The sequence below is a fragment of the Lupinus angustifolius genome, chromosome LG17 (genome assembly GCF_001865875.1).
Source record: "Lupinus angustifolius cultivar Tanjil chromosome LG17, LupAngTanjil_v1.0, whole genome shotgun sequence".
In the NCBI taxonomy this organism is placed as follows: domain Eukaryota; kingdom Viridiplantae; phylum Streptophyta; class Magnoliopsida; order Fabales; family Fabaceae; genus Lupinus; species Lupinus angustifolius.
This window is the reverse complement of record NC_032025.1, coordinates 20,479,038-20,495,892: the sequence shown is the minus strand read 5'-3', so window position 1 is coordinate 20,495,892 and position 16,855 is coordinate 20,479,038. Positions and strand designations below refer to the sequence as shown.

Genomic DNA, 16,855 nt, shown 5'->3' with positions numbered 1-16,855 from the left:
AATAAATATGGAAGGTGAGCCTTGACTCAACAGTAAGGTTTCTTGCCTTGTGACCTGGAGGTCATGAGTTCAAATCCCGGCAGTAGTCTCTTCGCTGACGAGGGTAAAGTTGTATACACCTACCCTCCCAGACCCCACTAGGTGGGAGCCTCGTGCAATGAGCTACCCTCTATATAGATATGCACATACCAATATAATCTTTGAAGTTGCTATCACACAATCTTGCATGTCAACTTTAGGAAAAAGATTGATACTTAAATATTCTAGGGAAACATGAGAAGATAAGAGAGAGAACAAACTGGATGAGAATATGCAAATGTCTGCACATTCAATTGTAAACTATATTGAGATGTACAACCATTTAAAATAAAATGATAGTTACAGTACAATGTACCATACAATTATATATAGCTGATAATCTCATTATTTCAACACTCATTTAGTCGGGTCATGTATATATGCACTAATCTCCAATGTCCACACACATAGACATAATTGATTTCAGGACACCCTAGAGAATTAGTGAAAATATGTATTGGCTAATCATTTGAGTTAACAAAGCTAGTAGTAACATTTGAAAACATTCTGGCTGTAATGATATGGCAATTAACTGCCGGGTAACAAAATTACGAGAACAATATCGAACAATTAAAACAAAGTTGATAAATTAGAATTGACACAATATATTAAATGTGGAAACCCCCTAAAACGAGGGGAAAACTACAGGCAAGATCATAGAAGATTTTCATTATATGTAAGAAAGTTACAACTATTCTCTAAATTCAAGGAGAGAACAATAACAATTTTGAAAATAGGAGGATCCACACATTAGAAGAACCTCTCAAGGAAACATGCCCTGTTTATAGATCGTTTATTGTTTTAGTTTAGTTTTAGACTTCCACATGCTTCTAGATTGTTTATTGGATTTCTACACCTTCAACCTTTACTTTCTAGTGTTGTGCAGCTTGTGGATTGGCGTTATTCCTCTTGCCCTTGTTGTTGTTTCCCTTTTACAGCAGTAGCCACGGTCCAATGGTACATTTCCTAGATCATAATAGTTTTATCATATTTATTCGTTTTTGTACACATCATCTTACTTATTGCGTGTGTGTTGGCTATATGGGAGACAGGTTTTGAACGTTCCCCGGACATCACCTTTGTCCGGTTTTTTAGTTCCTGGTGATGTTATTCTATCAGTTGATAATGTACCCATCAGAAATGCACAAGAGTGGTTGGAGATTAACACTTTGACATATGATATCAAGCTTAATAATGTAAATAATTCCCAGCACACCGGGGACTTGTGGCTTGCCAATAAGGGTTATTGTGTCCCTAGTGTTATGATGGAAGAAAGCAAAATTACCGAATCATTGGAAAATCAAGATGCTTGTCCCAGTGGACTTGCCGCCTTTGTAAAAGTTTCATGCTCAGTTAATATTACACTGGATGATGGTCAGAGCCAAACTGATAATTTAAACAGGAAAAGGAATATGTACTGCTTAAATGCTAAAGATGTTGTAAAACTGAATAAATGTGGCGATCATTGGGGGCCAGTTGCGACAAATGGAAGTGGGTGTACGTGTTCTCAGGTAGAAAATTGTATGAATGTTTTCGACTTTTCTATTTGTGTGCTCTCTTTCTTACACGGTACTGACATAGTGAGATTATAGCAAAGATACTACAGCTAATGAATGTTCTCTTGGTATCGATTGCAGGATGAGTTTTGTTTAGCTCCAGTTCAGGAGCCCGGATTAGTATGGGTTGAGATCACATATTCAAGTCCTTCTCCTGAATGTTCTTTACAGGAAAGAATTAGATCTTCAGTTTCTGAAACTTCCGGCATTAAGGAAACTAATTGCGGTGGGACTTTTATATTTGTTGGCGATGTCATCTCAATGGCACATTCAATTCAGCTAACATCGTATCGGCCTCGCTTGGGACTAAAATTTGTTGCATATCTTCCAAACTTGCTGGAAAGGATTTTGATGTGGACATTCCATGTCTCTCTAGCTCTCGCCGTTCTCAATGGTTTGCCAGTAAGTGATGAACAATTTCTTGCTTGCCCTTATGTATTGCTTCTCATAACATTCCATTTTTTTAAAGTATTGCTTCTCATAACAGAATATGTTTTTTGTTATATTGTTGAATTTCCTCTAATATGATGATATATATGTATTTTCAGGTGTATTTTCTGGATGGTGAATATATATTAGAGGCCAGTCTATCCCACTTTACTTGGTTGAGTCCAAGGAAGAGGAAGAAGGTTCTTAAACTATGCCTCCTTGGAGGGTCACTCATTTCTGTTATAGGCTTTTTTCAAGAACTACTTTAGTCACTTTTTGCCATCATCAACAACTCTTTGGAGAATATTTGAGTGTTACAAATTTTGTTCTCAACCTGAATTAATTAACCTCACTTATACACTCACTCTTTTTTTTTTTTGGGCACTATCAACGTAACTTTTCACCTTTTAAGTAAGGAATTAATATCTTTCGGGGTTCGTGTCTGCTCATTCTAATAAGTGTCGTTCCAAAAAATTGAATGCTTGACCTTTTGGTCAACCTGAAGATTTAACAAAGTCTTACAATACTTAACCAACACTTTATTGGTATCCACACATTTATTTAAAATCAAATAACTTTTACGATTTAATTTGGATGTTTTTTTATTATATTATTATCAAATTAGTCAGCGTAAAAGTTTTTTATATTATCGATATTCAAAATGGTTGACTCTTCGAATAATTAACAAACTACTTGAACAGTCACACATGTGGGTACATGATAGATTGAGATTGATAGTATAAAATCTTATACTAATAGTTGTATCAAAATTAAACTCCAACTTCTAATAGAATATGCTTTTATATTTCCAATTTTTTGAGTAATTTATCATTTTAATAAAGTAGTAAGTATTTAGTCTTGTAAAAATACTTTCCTATGTTTCAAAACCATACATAAGTGTATGGATATAAATAAATAAAAGCACCCATGTAACAAATATTTCAATAATAACATGCAATGACCATGGCTCATTGGTTAAACAGCTTTGAGATTAACAAACTCTGATTAATAAGTAAACTAGCTCAAAAACTTGAAACTAGATTTAACAGTTTCATTCAGTTTGGAATGCCTAGTTTAACAATCACAATCAAAACATGTTGTGAGAACTGGATCGTACTAAGCGGTCCAATTTGACCAATGACCAAACTTGAAAACAATTATGTTTTGCAGTCTTAATCAAATGGAAGTTGGACCATTTCTAACCGGAAAATTTTTACTCAGACCGTGTTAAACTTATTTAAACTGGAATAATCTGAGAAGTAAACTGTCGGTTTACTTAAAATTAAAAAAATGGAACATTATTCTAATCATTTTGTTTTACTTCGGTCCAAAAAATATTGAGAGATGTCATTTCAATATAATTATACATAATTAGTAATTATATAAAATTATATTTATATACAATTATATATTTATTGATAAAAATTATTAATTATATATGAAATCATCATATCCGACTGAATAGTTTAACCATTTAAACCGATTAAATCTTATATGGGACCTCTTTCGATTTGACGTTCGGCTCGGGTTTCCCAACAATGCATTAAATAATTGTTTCGTAAAGAGAATATTAATCTTTTGGAAATATTTGTAGTGTTAATAAGTCCTAACTTGTCAATATACAAAAACTCAAGTTGTGTATGGGTATTCTATTCTTAGATTTTGCATTAATTAGTCTTTTTGTATGATCACAAGATTCAAGACTTCTAAGGTGAGTGGATATTAATATATATCTATCATTGATTTGGTAAAGAGGGAAAAAAAATATATGCATCAATAATGTATAAAACTTATACACTGTTAGTATATTATCCATTATTTATGTTTAGTTATTATTAACTTTTCAAAAAATAAATATAAATGAATGATACATGATATATCAAGTTACTTATTGTATATAAATATTACACTGAATTACATAAATATATCTTATTTTGATATTTGATCTATGTTTAAGAAACCATATTATTATAACAACAAAAAATCTATCATAAGAGTGAGCTTATCATTTACCATGAGATTGGGGCTAAAAGTTCTCTTTAGTCAAAGATCTTTCACCATTCTTGGTGACCTTATTATCAAGAAAGAATAAGATTCAGTTTTTTTGTGCTAACAAGGCTATCTCTTTGTCCTTTTTTGAGTAAGGAACTAATCCATTTCGGGATGCATGACTTATCATCCTAACAATTGTCACTCCAAGAATCAAATACTTGATATTTTGGTCATCCTGAAGATCTAATGGAACCTTACATCACTAGACTAACACCTTATTGGTATAATAACAATAAGTTTGATAACACAATCTTTAAGTTTTTGGGTCATTAAAAAGTATTGGCTTATTAAAAATGGGTTTGTCCTATTTTGAAAAATTAGTAATTGTTATCCAAGATTGGAAGTTTGTTCAATTTTCCCTATTATAATAAACAATAGACTATTAAGAATAAGGATAAAAAGAACCTTAATTATTTGTTTTCCAAAGACTATTAGGTCTTTGGAAAATGCTATTTAGTTGCTAAACTATTGAGTGTCATCAAGTTGGTCCTTCCTTTTGAGACTTGGAGAGATGAGGGTACATGAGCCATACTTTGGGACTATATTACTTGATTGGAACTAAAGTAATGCTAGTGATAACAACACTTTTTTTCCTTTTACTTTTTAAGGATTGATATGGTAAGGTTTGGACACAATGACTTTTTTGATTGGATTTGTTTTCATGATCCACCTTCTTCTCTCCTACCATGTATAGAGGGGAGTCATGTTTATAGTAAAGTTTGTAGCACTTCATATATATGAGAATAAAGTTAGAAGATTTAAACATGAATTTAATATGAGAATAAAATATCTTCTCATACAACATGAGATAATTTATCTCCTCTAGCTAGTAAAAATATAACACATGTATTGTTTTATTTGGTTTTAAAAATATTTTTGTAGAAAATAATTAAATGACACATGTCATAATTTTAGTTGATGAATGAGATAATTTATATTCTTATACTAGAAAATACTTTATTCTCATTTAATATATATTTATATTTTCTAATGAATAAGAATGAAGGAGTACATGAGTAATTCACATAATGAGAGTGAAGATATGCTCTAGTTTAGAGGGCATATTTGGGATGCCATTACTCTCTAATTTTTTAGGATGTTAGTCTCATTTATTATACAAGAAAGAAAGAGTAATGTGGAGATGTATTTATGTAGAGACAATTAATAAAATATTGACAACATATTAAAAATTTAATTCTAATTAAAATTTAGTCATAAATAATAACATAAAAATATATAAATGCATTTGTTTTCAAATATAACGTGTTATATATATGTCTTCACACAATGTTTTCTCTTTATTATACATTAATGTTTTATTAATAAATAAAAGTTATGCTAGAAAATTAGGATTTCACTTAATGTACCTAATTTAACTGAAATTAAAACTTGATTGTTGATGTAACATCATTTATTATAAAAATAAAAATCCTATTATTTTGTGAATTATTTCGAACACCTATAAAGATGGAGTACAATATAAAATTATAAATGTCCATATTATTAACTTTGATTTTACTAGCATGGCCCCAAGAGTATTTATCAAGGGAAAAAACAAAACTATTTATTATAGAGTAATATATTTAATAGATTAAAAGGTGTTTTTTTTCTTCAACTAACACCTTTTCTTTAACCACTGCATCCACCAAATTAATTATTTATGTTTATAATTAGCAAGAATCTAATCATTATTACAACTTAGTGAACAAGTAAATCATTGTCTCCTCCACATGGAAGATCCACCCTTAAGAATTGAGGCTCACATCATGTCTCTATTTTATTTAAATACTCACTTTATCATAAAAGAATCATCTTCAGTACTAAAGAGATAAATTATTATTTTTACATGTGTCGTGAAGAGTAAAAATTTCATCATTTTTTATTTTTTTTCATATTTTTTGACATACTTATCTCTAAAATACTAGATAGAATCTTATCATTATATGAATAGATTGCATATATTATCAACTATTATATCTATAATTATTATTAATGTAAGCACTATTACAAGTTGGTAATATAGTAAAAATATGTGATTTTGTGTCATTCTAAGATGCATTTTGTTGTAAAAAAATGTTTCCCTAAAAGAATATTTTTTAAAATATGTTAGAAGAAAGCCAATATTTCATCAATTTATGTGACAAAGAAGGATATTTTTGTTTGGGACCATAATCAGTGCCAGAATTTCTGCCCTAGTTATAGAAATTTGATTGAAGCATTGAATAGAAGTCTCAAATATTTCCTATTTATAACTTTTGATAAAAATATCAATCTTCTTGGAGCTATCTCAATATTAAGAACAACGTGCTTCTCTAATAATAAATAGAAAAATTGTTGCTTTTACACTTTATAAAAATATCATTAAATTTGTATTTAAAGTATACAAACTCAAGTATTAGAGATGGAGGATCTTCACCCTTAAGTGTAGTATATTAAATAATTTCATGAACATTATATTAATTAATACTAGGTCCATTTAGAAAAGTAAATTTTGTGTGAGTATACCCAACATTAAATTTCATAATCCAGAGAAAATACTTTTTTGGTATATACACTATTATCTCTTTATCTTATAGGCAAAAAACTAATTTCTTACTATTTATCTCAATATGTCGTCTTAAGGAATAGAAAAAATAGCTTGTACATATACAACGTAATAATTTTTATATAAGTTCATAATCTATCATCCATGTGTTCATAAGTATTTTTTATTTAATGAAAATGATACACACAAAAAGTGAATAATTTATTGGTAATACTAAAAATTTACTTACAAATTTTATATTTATGAAAAATGTCATATCCTTCTAATTTTATAATCCTAATTTGTGATTTAAATCATGAAATATATTACGTAAAAGCAACATTACATTCTCAAATTTTAACTATCAACCATTCTAACTAACTTAAAATGATAAAACAAGACCAAAAGAAACATGATAAAAATTCATAAACACACCACAATCATAAAAGATAAGATATGTCAATTATCATATATTAGTTGAATGGTTTAATTAAATTGTTTTTGATATGAAGACCAACATTACCGACAGAAAAGTGGCATCAACTATTGATAGCCACTGAATTTATTATAATAAGTTTGATCATATGGGTGCACCATGAAAGTATAAAAATATTTGTTAGCAACTTTCTCTTTTTAATTTATTATTTATCAGTGAATAAATTTTATGTGAGATCCACTAATGAAGTTATTATTTATTTAATGGACTTTGCATATTCTCACACAATAAAAATGGTTTCTTAAAAAGTATTCATAAATATGTGTCACACCAACATTGTTCACCCAAACAAATTCAAAAATCTCTTACATTTTATTCTCTTTTGAAGTATTATATAAACTTGAGTTAGTGTCCTTTTGTCATTGAGTTACATTTTGAAGAAAAGAAAAATAAAAAAACTTACAAGTTATTTAATAAATAAATTCATAGTTTTGAAGTTTTTCTTTCTTTTTATTTTTCTTTAAAATTCAACTTTGAGATTTCAATGTACAACTTACATTTTAGAGTTTAATATGCACCAATAAGATCAAAATTTTATGTTTATTTATTGAATACCTACAATGATTTCAACTATTCATCAGATTTAATTATGTAGATTGGTGCTATTAATTAGTTAATAATTTTATAATACATTTTATATATTTTTTAATAATAAAAATGTAACATAAAAGTGTACAAAAACTATTTATGAAGCATTTAATAAGGTATATATGTGTAGCATGTGGATCAAATCAAACGTCAACCATACTCCATAGCATTATTAGGCAAATTGTGTTGAAAAAAAGATCTCAATTATTTCTTCTTTTTTTCTACCCAATAAAAAATTTATTATTTGGGATAACCCTATTTCAGTAAAAAAAATATATTCATATTTTAATATAATCACATATCATTTCATTGTTATTTTTTTCTTCTTACTTTTCATTGCAAGGTTCAAATTTTTATGATCATTGCAAACTGAAAATATGCCAATGCCTATTATGTCATTTAGGTTTAAAATTATTAGTTTTAGATAAAGAGAGGGAAATAATTAACTAAAAGAACTAAAAAAAAATGATGAAGTGTTTTTTTTAAAAGAAGTGGCAAAGTCATTTCACTTTCTTAATAATTCCATTGTGTTTGGTCTTTTAAAAAGAAAAGAGATTAAACAATAGAATGTTTATGATTTGGTGAACATGGAATGTGGTATTGCAAATTCTAACTATCATACCTAACACTTGTTTCACATTTGAAGATTTTATCCCTCATTATCCTCTACCCCATACCATGTGGGTTTGTGGGGTACCCTACCCTAATGCTTTAAGGTCTTATTCATTATCTTTTTTCTACTCTTTCTTATCATCCAAAGTGTTAGGTATGGTTGTTAGAAAGTCTAGGACCATGTTACATAAACCTAAATTATAAAACAAATCCTAACTTAATGATTATGATGATCAAATTATATCAATTTAAATAAAATTTAATCAAATAAGATAATATTCATAATTTTGATGAGTTGAACTCTATTGTTTAGAAGAAATATTAAAATGAGAATTACTTTTATCAAACAGAAAATGAGAATGAAACTATTTAATTTTTTACACAAAAGTAATAAATATCTACTATTGTGTTGACATGATTTTTTTGATAAATATTTTCAATAGCTTATCTAATAAATAAATATTGCTAATATGTCAAAGATCTCGTATCATCAAAGTGTATATTATCCGAATTAGAGATCTATTTTTTGATTGAATAAATGATTGTTGAAAATAAATTAAATTATTACAATTCATGTTTTATACATATTTAAAATTTTAAAGGCATTAACAATGTTTATTCATTGAAATTTTACTGATTAATTTTATCAATCTAATTATACTACTATTTTATTTGTCGTAAAATAGATTAATCGTGTTTATTTTTATGTTTTCCAAGTTCTCACAGTTTGAAATTGTACATGAAGAAAGTAGCTTTAAAAATTACTACAATTAAAAAATATATATATATATATATATATATATATTCTAATACTTACACAAGGTATATGTGTTGATTCAAGTGCTACATGTTTGATTTCCCTTAAACAAAGTCTCGAATTTGAATTATGTGGATAAAACAAATACCCGCTAGGAGAGTTAAACTTACATACCTATAGATATTTTCGGCTCGGACATAATTGCGTAAGGATTGAGATGGTTGTAATCAATTAGTCATAGTGATAGCAACAAGAGACTTGATGATGGTTTACCGGAGGCACTTTGTAACACGGCGTTGTGACACTAATCCCATGTGTATGCATGAAAGACACCATATAACTATTATTCTAAAATTGAAGTTTAACAAATGGGAATAATATAAATTAGTTTATAATATTTTAATTTTATGAAATTGGGATTTAAAATGATGATTTCAGTATTTTTTTTGTTTCCCACATGTATTCTTATATTGGATACAATCATGTCCGAGTCGGGAACATCAACAAGTATGTGGGGCTAACTCTCACAGCGGGTATCTTTCCATCCACAAGACTTGAACCCGAGATCTACCTTAAAAGAAATCAAATATGTATCACTTGAACCAACACTCGTTCGTATGATGTTTTCTATATGAGAACAAATGTATGCACTCACATCTTGTAAATCTATATGACACATATTCTCACTGTATTATTCATTATTGATATTTAGTTATCATTGTGTCTTCATAAAAAAAAATATTTCTAATGAATATGAGTATTATAATTATTATATATATATACATAGTGACAATACAAAATATATTCTTTCTACATTCAAAATGATAATAAAATTCAAGATGACAATTTCAATTCCAACAATCCAATCTTAGACTAAATTCCATGTACCAAACATTATCTTGATAAGAGTTCAACTTTTGGAATTAAGTCATGACAAGTTTAGACTATAGAATAATGATAGAGACAGTAGAAACTTGGAAGAAGAATAAGATATGAATGAATGGAGAGAGAAAAGAAAATAAGTCAAAACACCAAATTCATAGAATTCAAATATTCACAATAAACACGTGGCGTTGAGTCGGAATGAAAACAACAACTAATGTGTTGTGCTGTATCTGACAAGGAAACCATACATCAACTACACAATCATTCATTTTTTCAAAAAATATAATATTTTTGTGTTGTATCTCTCAACAAGTGTCGTTCACATAAATCGAGCTCTCAACCTTTTACTCATTCTGAAGATCTAGCAGAAAGATTGACCTTTTAGTCAATGTAAAGATTTATACAGAAACATAACATCATTCACCATTCATTTGGATTACTTTTTATCAAAAGTCAAGATGATTAAATATCAATAATAAATAATGCTATAAAAATCATATATTGTCAATGTATACATATTTTTTCTTAATATACTATCCATTTGTCAATTATTTACATTAAGATAGATAATACATGAATGATAAGTTGATATTATAAAAATTCTTACATTATACATAGATTTTAAAGTCATCTACTTGAAAATAATATATATGGGAAGAGAATTGTTTTTATTGATTGAGGGATTAATATCTCACTTTTAAGGTAAATGGTACTTTTCTTAGCAAAATCTTAAGCTATAGAATCACATGTATTTTTTTATGAGTTAATTTTATTCGAGTCAACAAACACTTATAGTATAATATGACTAACTTTTTTCATATTTTAGTGCATATTTTTTTACATATTCTCCAAAACTAATTTTATTTAATTAAGAAGAAAGAAGTATGGAGCACTTAATGTAACCACTCATTAATAATAATGATTTTGTAAAGAATATAACTATTGATTTGTTTCATTTTCAAAAGCTACCATAGGATAAGATGTACTCATGTGTGTGAACTTTGCGTAAGAATTGGAAATCAACTGAAAAATACTTTTTGACTAAAGCTAAACAAATATTTGAGCAATAATTATTAATTAATCACACTTAGTGTGAGAACACTTTATATTTTTACTAAAGAGCAAAATAAAAGGAAAGAGTGTTAAATTGTTGAAATATTACCAGCACTAATTAGTTAATAATTATATATATGGGAAGTGAATCACATGAATATTTGTTAGTAATATGAATTATTGATTTTTTTTGTATAGATAAGATTACCATAAACGATCATGAGAATAATAAATAATTTTTAATGTCAATAATCAATATATAGTTGTATTACATAAATTTATTGTTCTCAACAATTTTATAATAATTATTTGAGTCATTCCCTATGTCTAAGCAATATCTATAGTTTATTTTCAATAGAAAATAGTTTATTGATTCACTGATAATGTAATTTTTTTACATTATCAATATATCATTCACAATTTATTAATTATTATTGACTCCCAACTAAAAGTAATATATAGCAGTTGACAATCTAATTTACACTACCAAATAATAGATATTAAACTATATTTTCAATCCTTAAGAATTTACTCTAATTTCTGTTTCCCATATCATAACATCTTAGTTATGTCAAATTAATATTCAATTATCTATAAAAAAAATAAACTGTTATAAAAAATGTAACAAATTGACTTTAAAAAAGATTAATGGCAACCATAAAATAATACTAATAATCAAACTTTATTTGTATTATTAAATACTATTCTTTCTAGACTTGAATGTTTCTATGTAGTCATTGTCTGATAATAACTATACGTGTCCCATCTTACCCCGAAACATCATCCCTTATTCATGACAAGAAACCTGAGTTTTATTAATTGAGAATATATTATTTTATTAAATTCTCCTTCCACAAAAAAAGTCATATATTATAAATAATATTTTGTATATTAGTAATTAATTTTCAAATGACATATATCACTTTGTTATTGAAAGAAGATTTATATAAGAATATATCATTATTATTTATTAATATAATATCAGTTAGAATACTACTATACTAATAAAACAGTAGTTTGTTAATTAATTTGTACAATGATGAAATTAAATATCTATATACTTCCTTTGGTCTGAATTATAAGCATAAAATATCAACATTTTTTGTATTAAATATAGACAAATTTAATTTTATTAGATTTAAATATTTTCAATACTACTTTTAATTTTTCTCCTAAATGCTAAATAGTAATTATAATTATTTGTATTTTTTATTAAATCAATGCAATTAACTACCTTTTAAATTAGTTAAATTACTTATTAAAGAGATCAAAGAGAATATATTATACGCAAATGCTCTTCAATTTCTTTTCGCAAACAAATCAAATGGTATAATAGGCATATATCATTATTATTATGGCGGGCTTATGATATAACCACCATGGGATCATCTCGACCGACTTCTTATGATGATTGATTATGATAATAATCTTATCTTTCCAATCAACTTATGATAAAATCTTATAGTTATCATGTTGGACTTATACAGAGCTGGAAACGAGTTGAACGGACTCAAGTTCAATACGAGTTATATTTTTAGCTTGAATTTGGTTTGGTTAAAGTTCATGAACAGTTCGGCTCAACTCAAATAATAAATTCACTACGCTAGAGTTAGCATTCAACAACGCTTATTTTAGATGTATAATAACAATGCTTCCGGGCGCTTTCTTTTTTACCGCATTAGTATATGACCATAATTAACAGCGCTTCACAAACGTTGTTGTATTGATCATATACCACAAAGCAACACACAAAAAGTGTTGTCATATAGTGCACAAATATAATAGTGCATCTCGTCCACAAAGCGCTGTCATATATTAATACATAAACAACGCATTTTATAGGTCTTATTAACAGCGCTTATTGTTGCGCTGTTGACGTTCATATGTTTAACAGCGCCATAGCAAAAAAGCGTTATTGTATTATACACAAATTTGGATCTTTTTTCTCCTTTTTCACTCTCTCTGTAGTATTGCTCTTTTTTACTACTTTGTGTTTTCTTCCTCCTAACTTCATGAACATACTCTTATAGAAACACATACTCTTAGTGATGAAATAAAACATTGAGTGAACCACAATATTTGTAGATGAACAACCATTAATATTTCAACAAACGAAGAGATGCATAACGTATCACTCAATCATTAATATTTCAACAACCAAGAAACGCATAACTATTCAACCATTAATATTTCAACAAACGAAGAGACGCATAAATGTCACTATTAATATCTCAGACGTTTAAAAAGTCGTAAAATATCAATAGTGCATATTTAAGCAAACGCAATTACTATGTTATCTTCAACAACGCTTCCTTAATTATACGTTGTTGCTACGCTTTCTATTAAATGCGCTGTTAAACATGAATCACCAACGCTAACATTACTTATATTCAATAGCGTTTTGTCAAGAATGCGCTGTTGAAGTTACACAATTTGACAGCAATTGTTTTATTATTCGTTGTTGATGTTCTTCCGCCTCATTTTCAACAAAGTCGTTCAAAATTGCGCTATTGAATGACTGATGTTTATTATGATATCTGCCGTAATGATTCAATTTAAAAAATATTACACAAAGTTATATATATATTAATATAACATTGTTTATATATATAATAACAATAAACATAAAAAATAATACATGAGTCATGATATAATTATAACAATAAATCATTATATATCCCTAAAATTGATAGTAAGTAGATCTAAATCATTATATCCCTAAAATTGATAGTTAGGATAAGGAGTAAGTTTAAAAAAGTTACTTTTGGAGTAAGTGGATCCTCAATATATATATGTCAAGTCAGTTCACGAACTTAACGAATCAAATTTTATCCTATTTAAATTCGGCTCATTTATTAAGTTTATCGAACTAAATAATAAATCCAGCTTAAAATAAATAAATATGACTCCTTCTATTATCAATCTTATTTGTATCCGAGACTGCTAGGAATCACCAACACTAGAATATCATTGAACATTCAACAACAATTAACAATTAAGAAACATGTTATTATATAATGTATGAAAAAGGTCAATGATACTATTGAATGATACTTCATCATGGTACGTTGGCAATGCACATGGTGGTGTCCAATGTCCACATTAGTAGACTTCCAAATTATATGATAGTAATAAAAATCTCAATAGATTTAACGATTATCTAAATTGTTTTGGTATTATTAAAGATATTCTCCTTTACTGCATAAATAAGAAACTAATCATTTTTAAGTTATGTGACTAACCCTCTCAACAAGTGTCGTTCTCAAAAATCGAACCTTAAATTTCTGATCATCCTAGAGATCTAGCAAACCTTAGACTACTAGATGAATGCTTTGTTGGTAATAAATATCTAGATTTAACAAACTATATAGAAATATCTAGCAAAAGGTTAAATTTGAAATAGATTTTATGTTATCTCTCTATAAAATAACATTATATAAAGCTTATTTCAATTCTCTTATACTTGTTCATAAATAAGAATGAAGGGATATTTATTCTGTTTGGGAGGCACAATTATAGGAGATAAAGTTGGAGAAAAAAAGGACAAAGGAAAATGAAGGAAGGGATAATGTTGGCATGATTCGTGCTAATAAACCAAAAGAACATGCACATGGGACTCCTTTGTGAATCCATATCCTGTGTCCCAAAATAATGGTGTCTCTCTGTCCTTGATCAATAGAATTGTAATGAATAATATAAAAACAATATTTTTTGTTTTATAACTTTTAAATATCATTTTCTAATTGAATAACAACGTGAACGAGGACATGAATGGAACCGCCGATCCCATTCCTCCTTTGTCTAGAACGTGGAAGTGACGTGGCAAACTGCAATAACAGACAATAACAGTGACATGAATGGATCGAGTTCCGTGTTGCTTCCTCACTTAGTAACACAACTCTATCACACATTTTTCTACTTTGTCTCAACAAATTCTCCATCATTCAACTACCACATGCACATGGAGTGTTGTGAAATCCAAGCCGGACGTTAAACCGACAGAGGTCCTGTATTAGGTTTAACCGGTTTAAACGGTTAAATCGTCTAGTCTGACCAGGTGATTTCGTACATAATTAATAATTTTTATTTATAAGTATATAGTTATATATAAATGTAAAACTTTATCTTAATTAATAATTATGTATAATTATATTGAAATAATATCTCTTTATCTTTTTTTAGGACCATAGTAAAACAAAATATTAGAACATTGTCCCATTTTTTAAATTTTTAAGTGAGCCGTCCGGTTTACTTCTTGGGTTAATCCGGTTTAACCGGGTTTAACATGGTCGGACCGGATTTTTTTCGGTTCAAAGCAGTCCAACTCTCATTTGGTTAAGACGGCAGACTAAAGCTGTTTTCAAGTCCGGTCAACGGTCAGACCGGTCGGACTTGAAAAGAGAGGCATGTGGACTCCTTTATTTTGACCCGCATGGCTAAAGATTCTATGTGCTATATGAATTATAATCATAAAGAAATGTTCTCATTTTTTTTTTCAAAAGGTAGAAGGTCCTTTACTATCATGATATATCATTACAATTGATTTAGTAATTTACCTTAGCTAAGCCTAAGATATTGAGAATATGTGTTTTATATATGTGACAAGTTTAACTGCTTAAAGTTAAAGTTAGAAATTTATATGTTTAGTAGATTGAGTTAGGAACTTTTGTCATGTGTTCATGTTTTGAGTTTGTTAAATGAGACAATTAGTACTTGTAGATTGATAGTTGTATTTGAAGTTGTTTGTGTATGAGAATTCTTAATAAAACATAAATTATACATTTGAGTATCTACCTAATTAAATTTTTTATGACTTTTTATATATATATATAAAAGTATAAGCATGTTTGATTGGTTTAACCGACATGCAATTTAAATATTGAGTTACTGGTTGAAATATTGTACTAATATTCTGATCGGTTTAATGACCGCTCCAATTTTAATAACATTAATAACTCATGAAGTTATTCAAAAAGGAATTTAATTGTAACGGGATATTTAAAAATTGTATGTGCAACAATTTATTATTATTATTATTTATTAGTGTTTCACGCATCACATTGTAAATTTAATAAATTTATAATTTTAGACTAATATTTATATAAATAGAAGTAACATAAGCCAAAAATATTAAAAAAAAATGCATAAAGATAACTAAGATTTAATTTTAGAGATATAATGAATATAAGCTGGAAATATAAATTATTTATAAGAGTACAATACAACAAAGTTAATTTACGTAGTCTAATAGTCAATTATGTTTATTAATGCTAGTATTTTAACACATTTGTCAATCCATTTTTTAATCCAATAGCTTTATTATTGTAGATTAATACTAACATAAATAAAAGTTATATACATTAAAATTTTAAAAATAAATATTAAATTTATTATTTGAAATAATAAAACTATAAAGAATTGAATATATGAAATATATTATAAGTGATAATGATAAGTTTGATATAATAAGAATATAATGTAGGGGCCACCTAGCTATAATGTTAAAATTGATTTCTATATGAATCATGAAACATGCAAATATTTTATGTTGTAGGAAGTTGGTTGGTCGTTAGGTTATTTGCTTTCGGTTGAAGGATTCTTTGTTGGATTCATAGGTTGCTTCACTTATCAATATCTCACATCATTTTCTTTTCTAAGGTTTGACCAATTTTGCACGCCTCATTTGCCCCATTATTTTATCCCAAAGGAATCTACTTATTTTACGAATAAGTTAAAAAATCTATTTTACATCTTAGTGAATAAATATAAATCATTAGATTTTCATAAAATGAATGACTAAAATATAGAATGATTTTTTTAACTTA

At 27.6% G+C, this 16,855-nt stretch overlaps 1 protein-coding gene across 2 annotated transcripts; it reads left to right on the top strand.

Moving 5' to 3' along the window:
• Positions 37 to 2,437, top strand: LOC109330528 (membrane-bound transcription factor site-2 protease homolog). 2 transcript variants are annotated; one of them, XM_019564744.1, is made up of 5 exons: positions 37 to 1,035; positions 1,131 to 1,589; positions 1,716 to 2,036; positions 2,183 to 2,341; positions 2,372 to 2,436. In XM_019564744.1, the coding sequence occupies exons 1-4, from the start codon at positions 1,033 to 1,035 to the stop codon at positions 2,330 to 2,332; spliced, it is 933 nt and encodes a 310-aa protein (XP_019420289.1). In that variant the 5' UTR covers positions 37 to 1,032; the 3' UTR covers positions 2,333 to 2,341; positions 2,372 to 2,436. The 2 variants fall into 2 exon arrangements, with proteins under 2 accessions (XP_019420289.1, XP_019420288.1); XM_019564743.1 differs by having other exon boundaries at positions 2,183 to 2,437.

What these genes read in the sequence shown, in the direction of transcription:
- LOC109330528 (XM_019564743.1), top strand. An exon ending in GTGGGTGTACGTGTTCTCAG is followed by an intron (nt 1,590 to 1,715) that starts GTAGAAAATTGT and finishes TATCGATTGCAG; the next exon opens with GATGAGTTTTGTTTAGCTCC. An exon ending in CCGTTCTCAATGGTTTGCCA is followed by an intron (nt 2,037 to 2,182) that starts GTAAGTGATGAA and finishes ATGTATTTTCAG; the next exon opens with GTGTATTTTCTGGATGGTGA.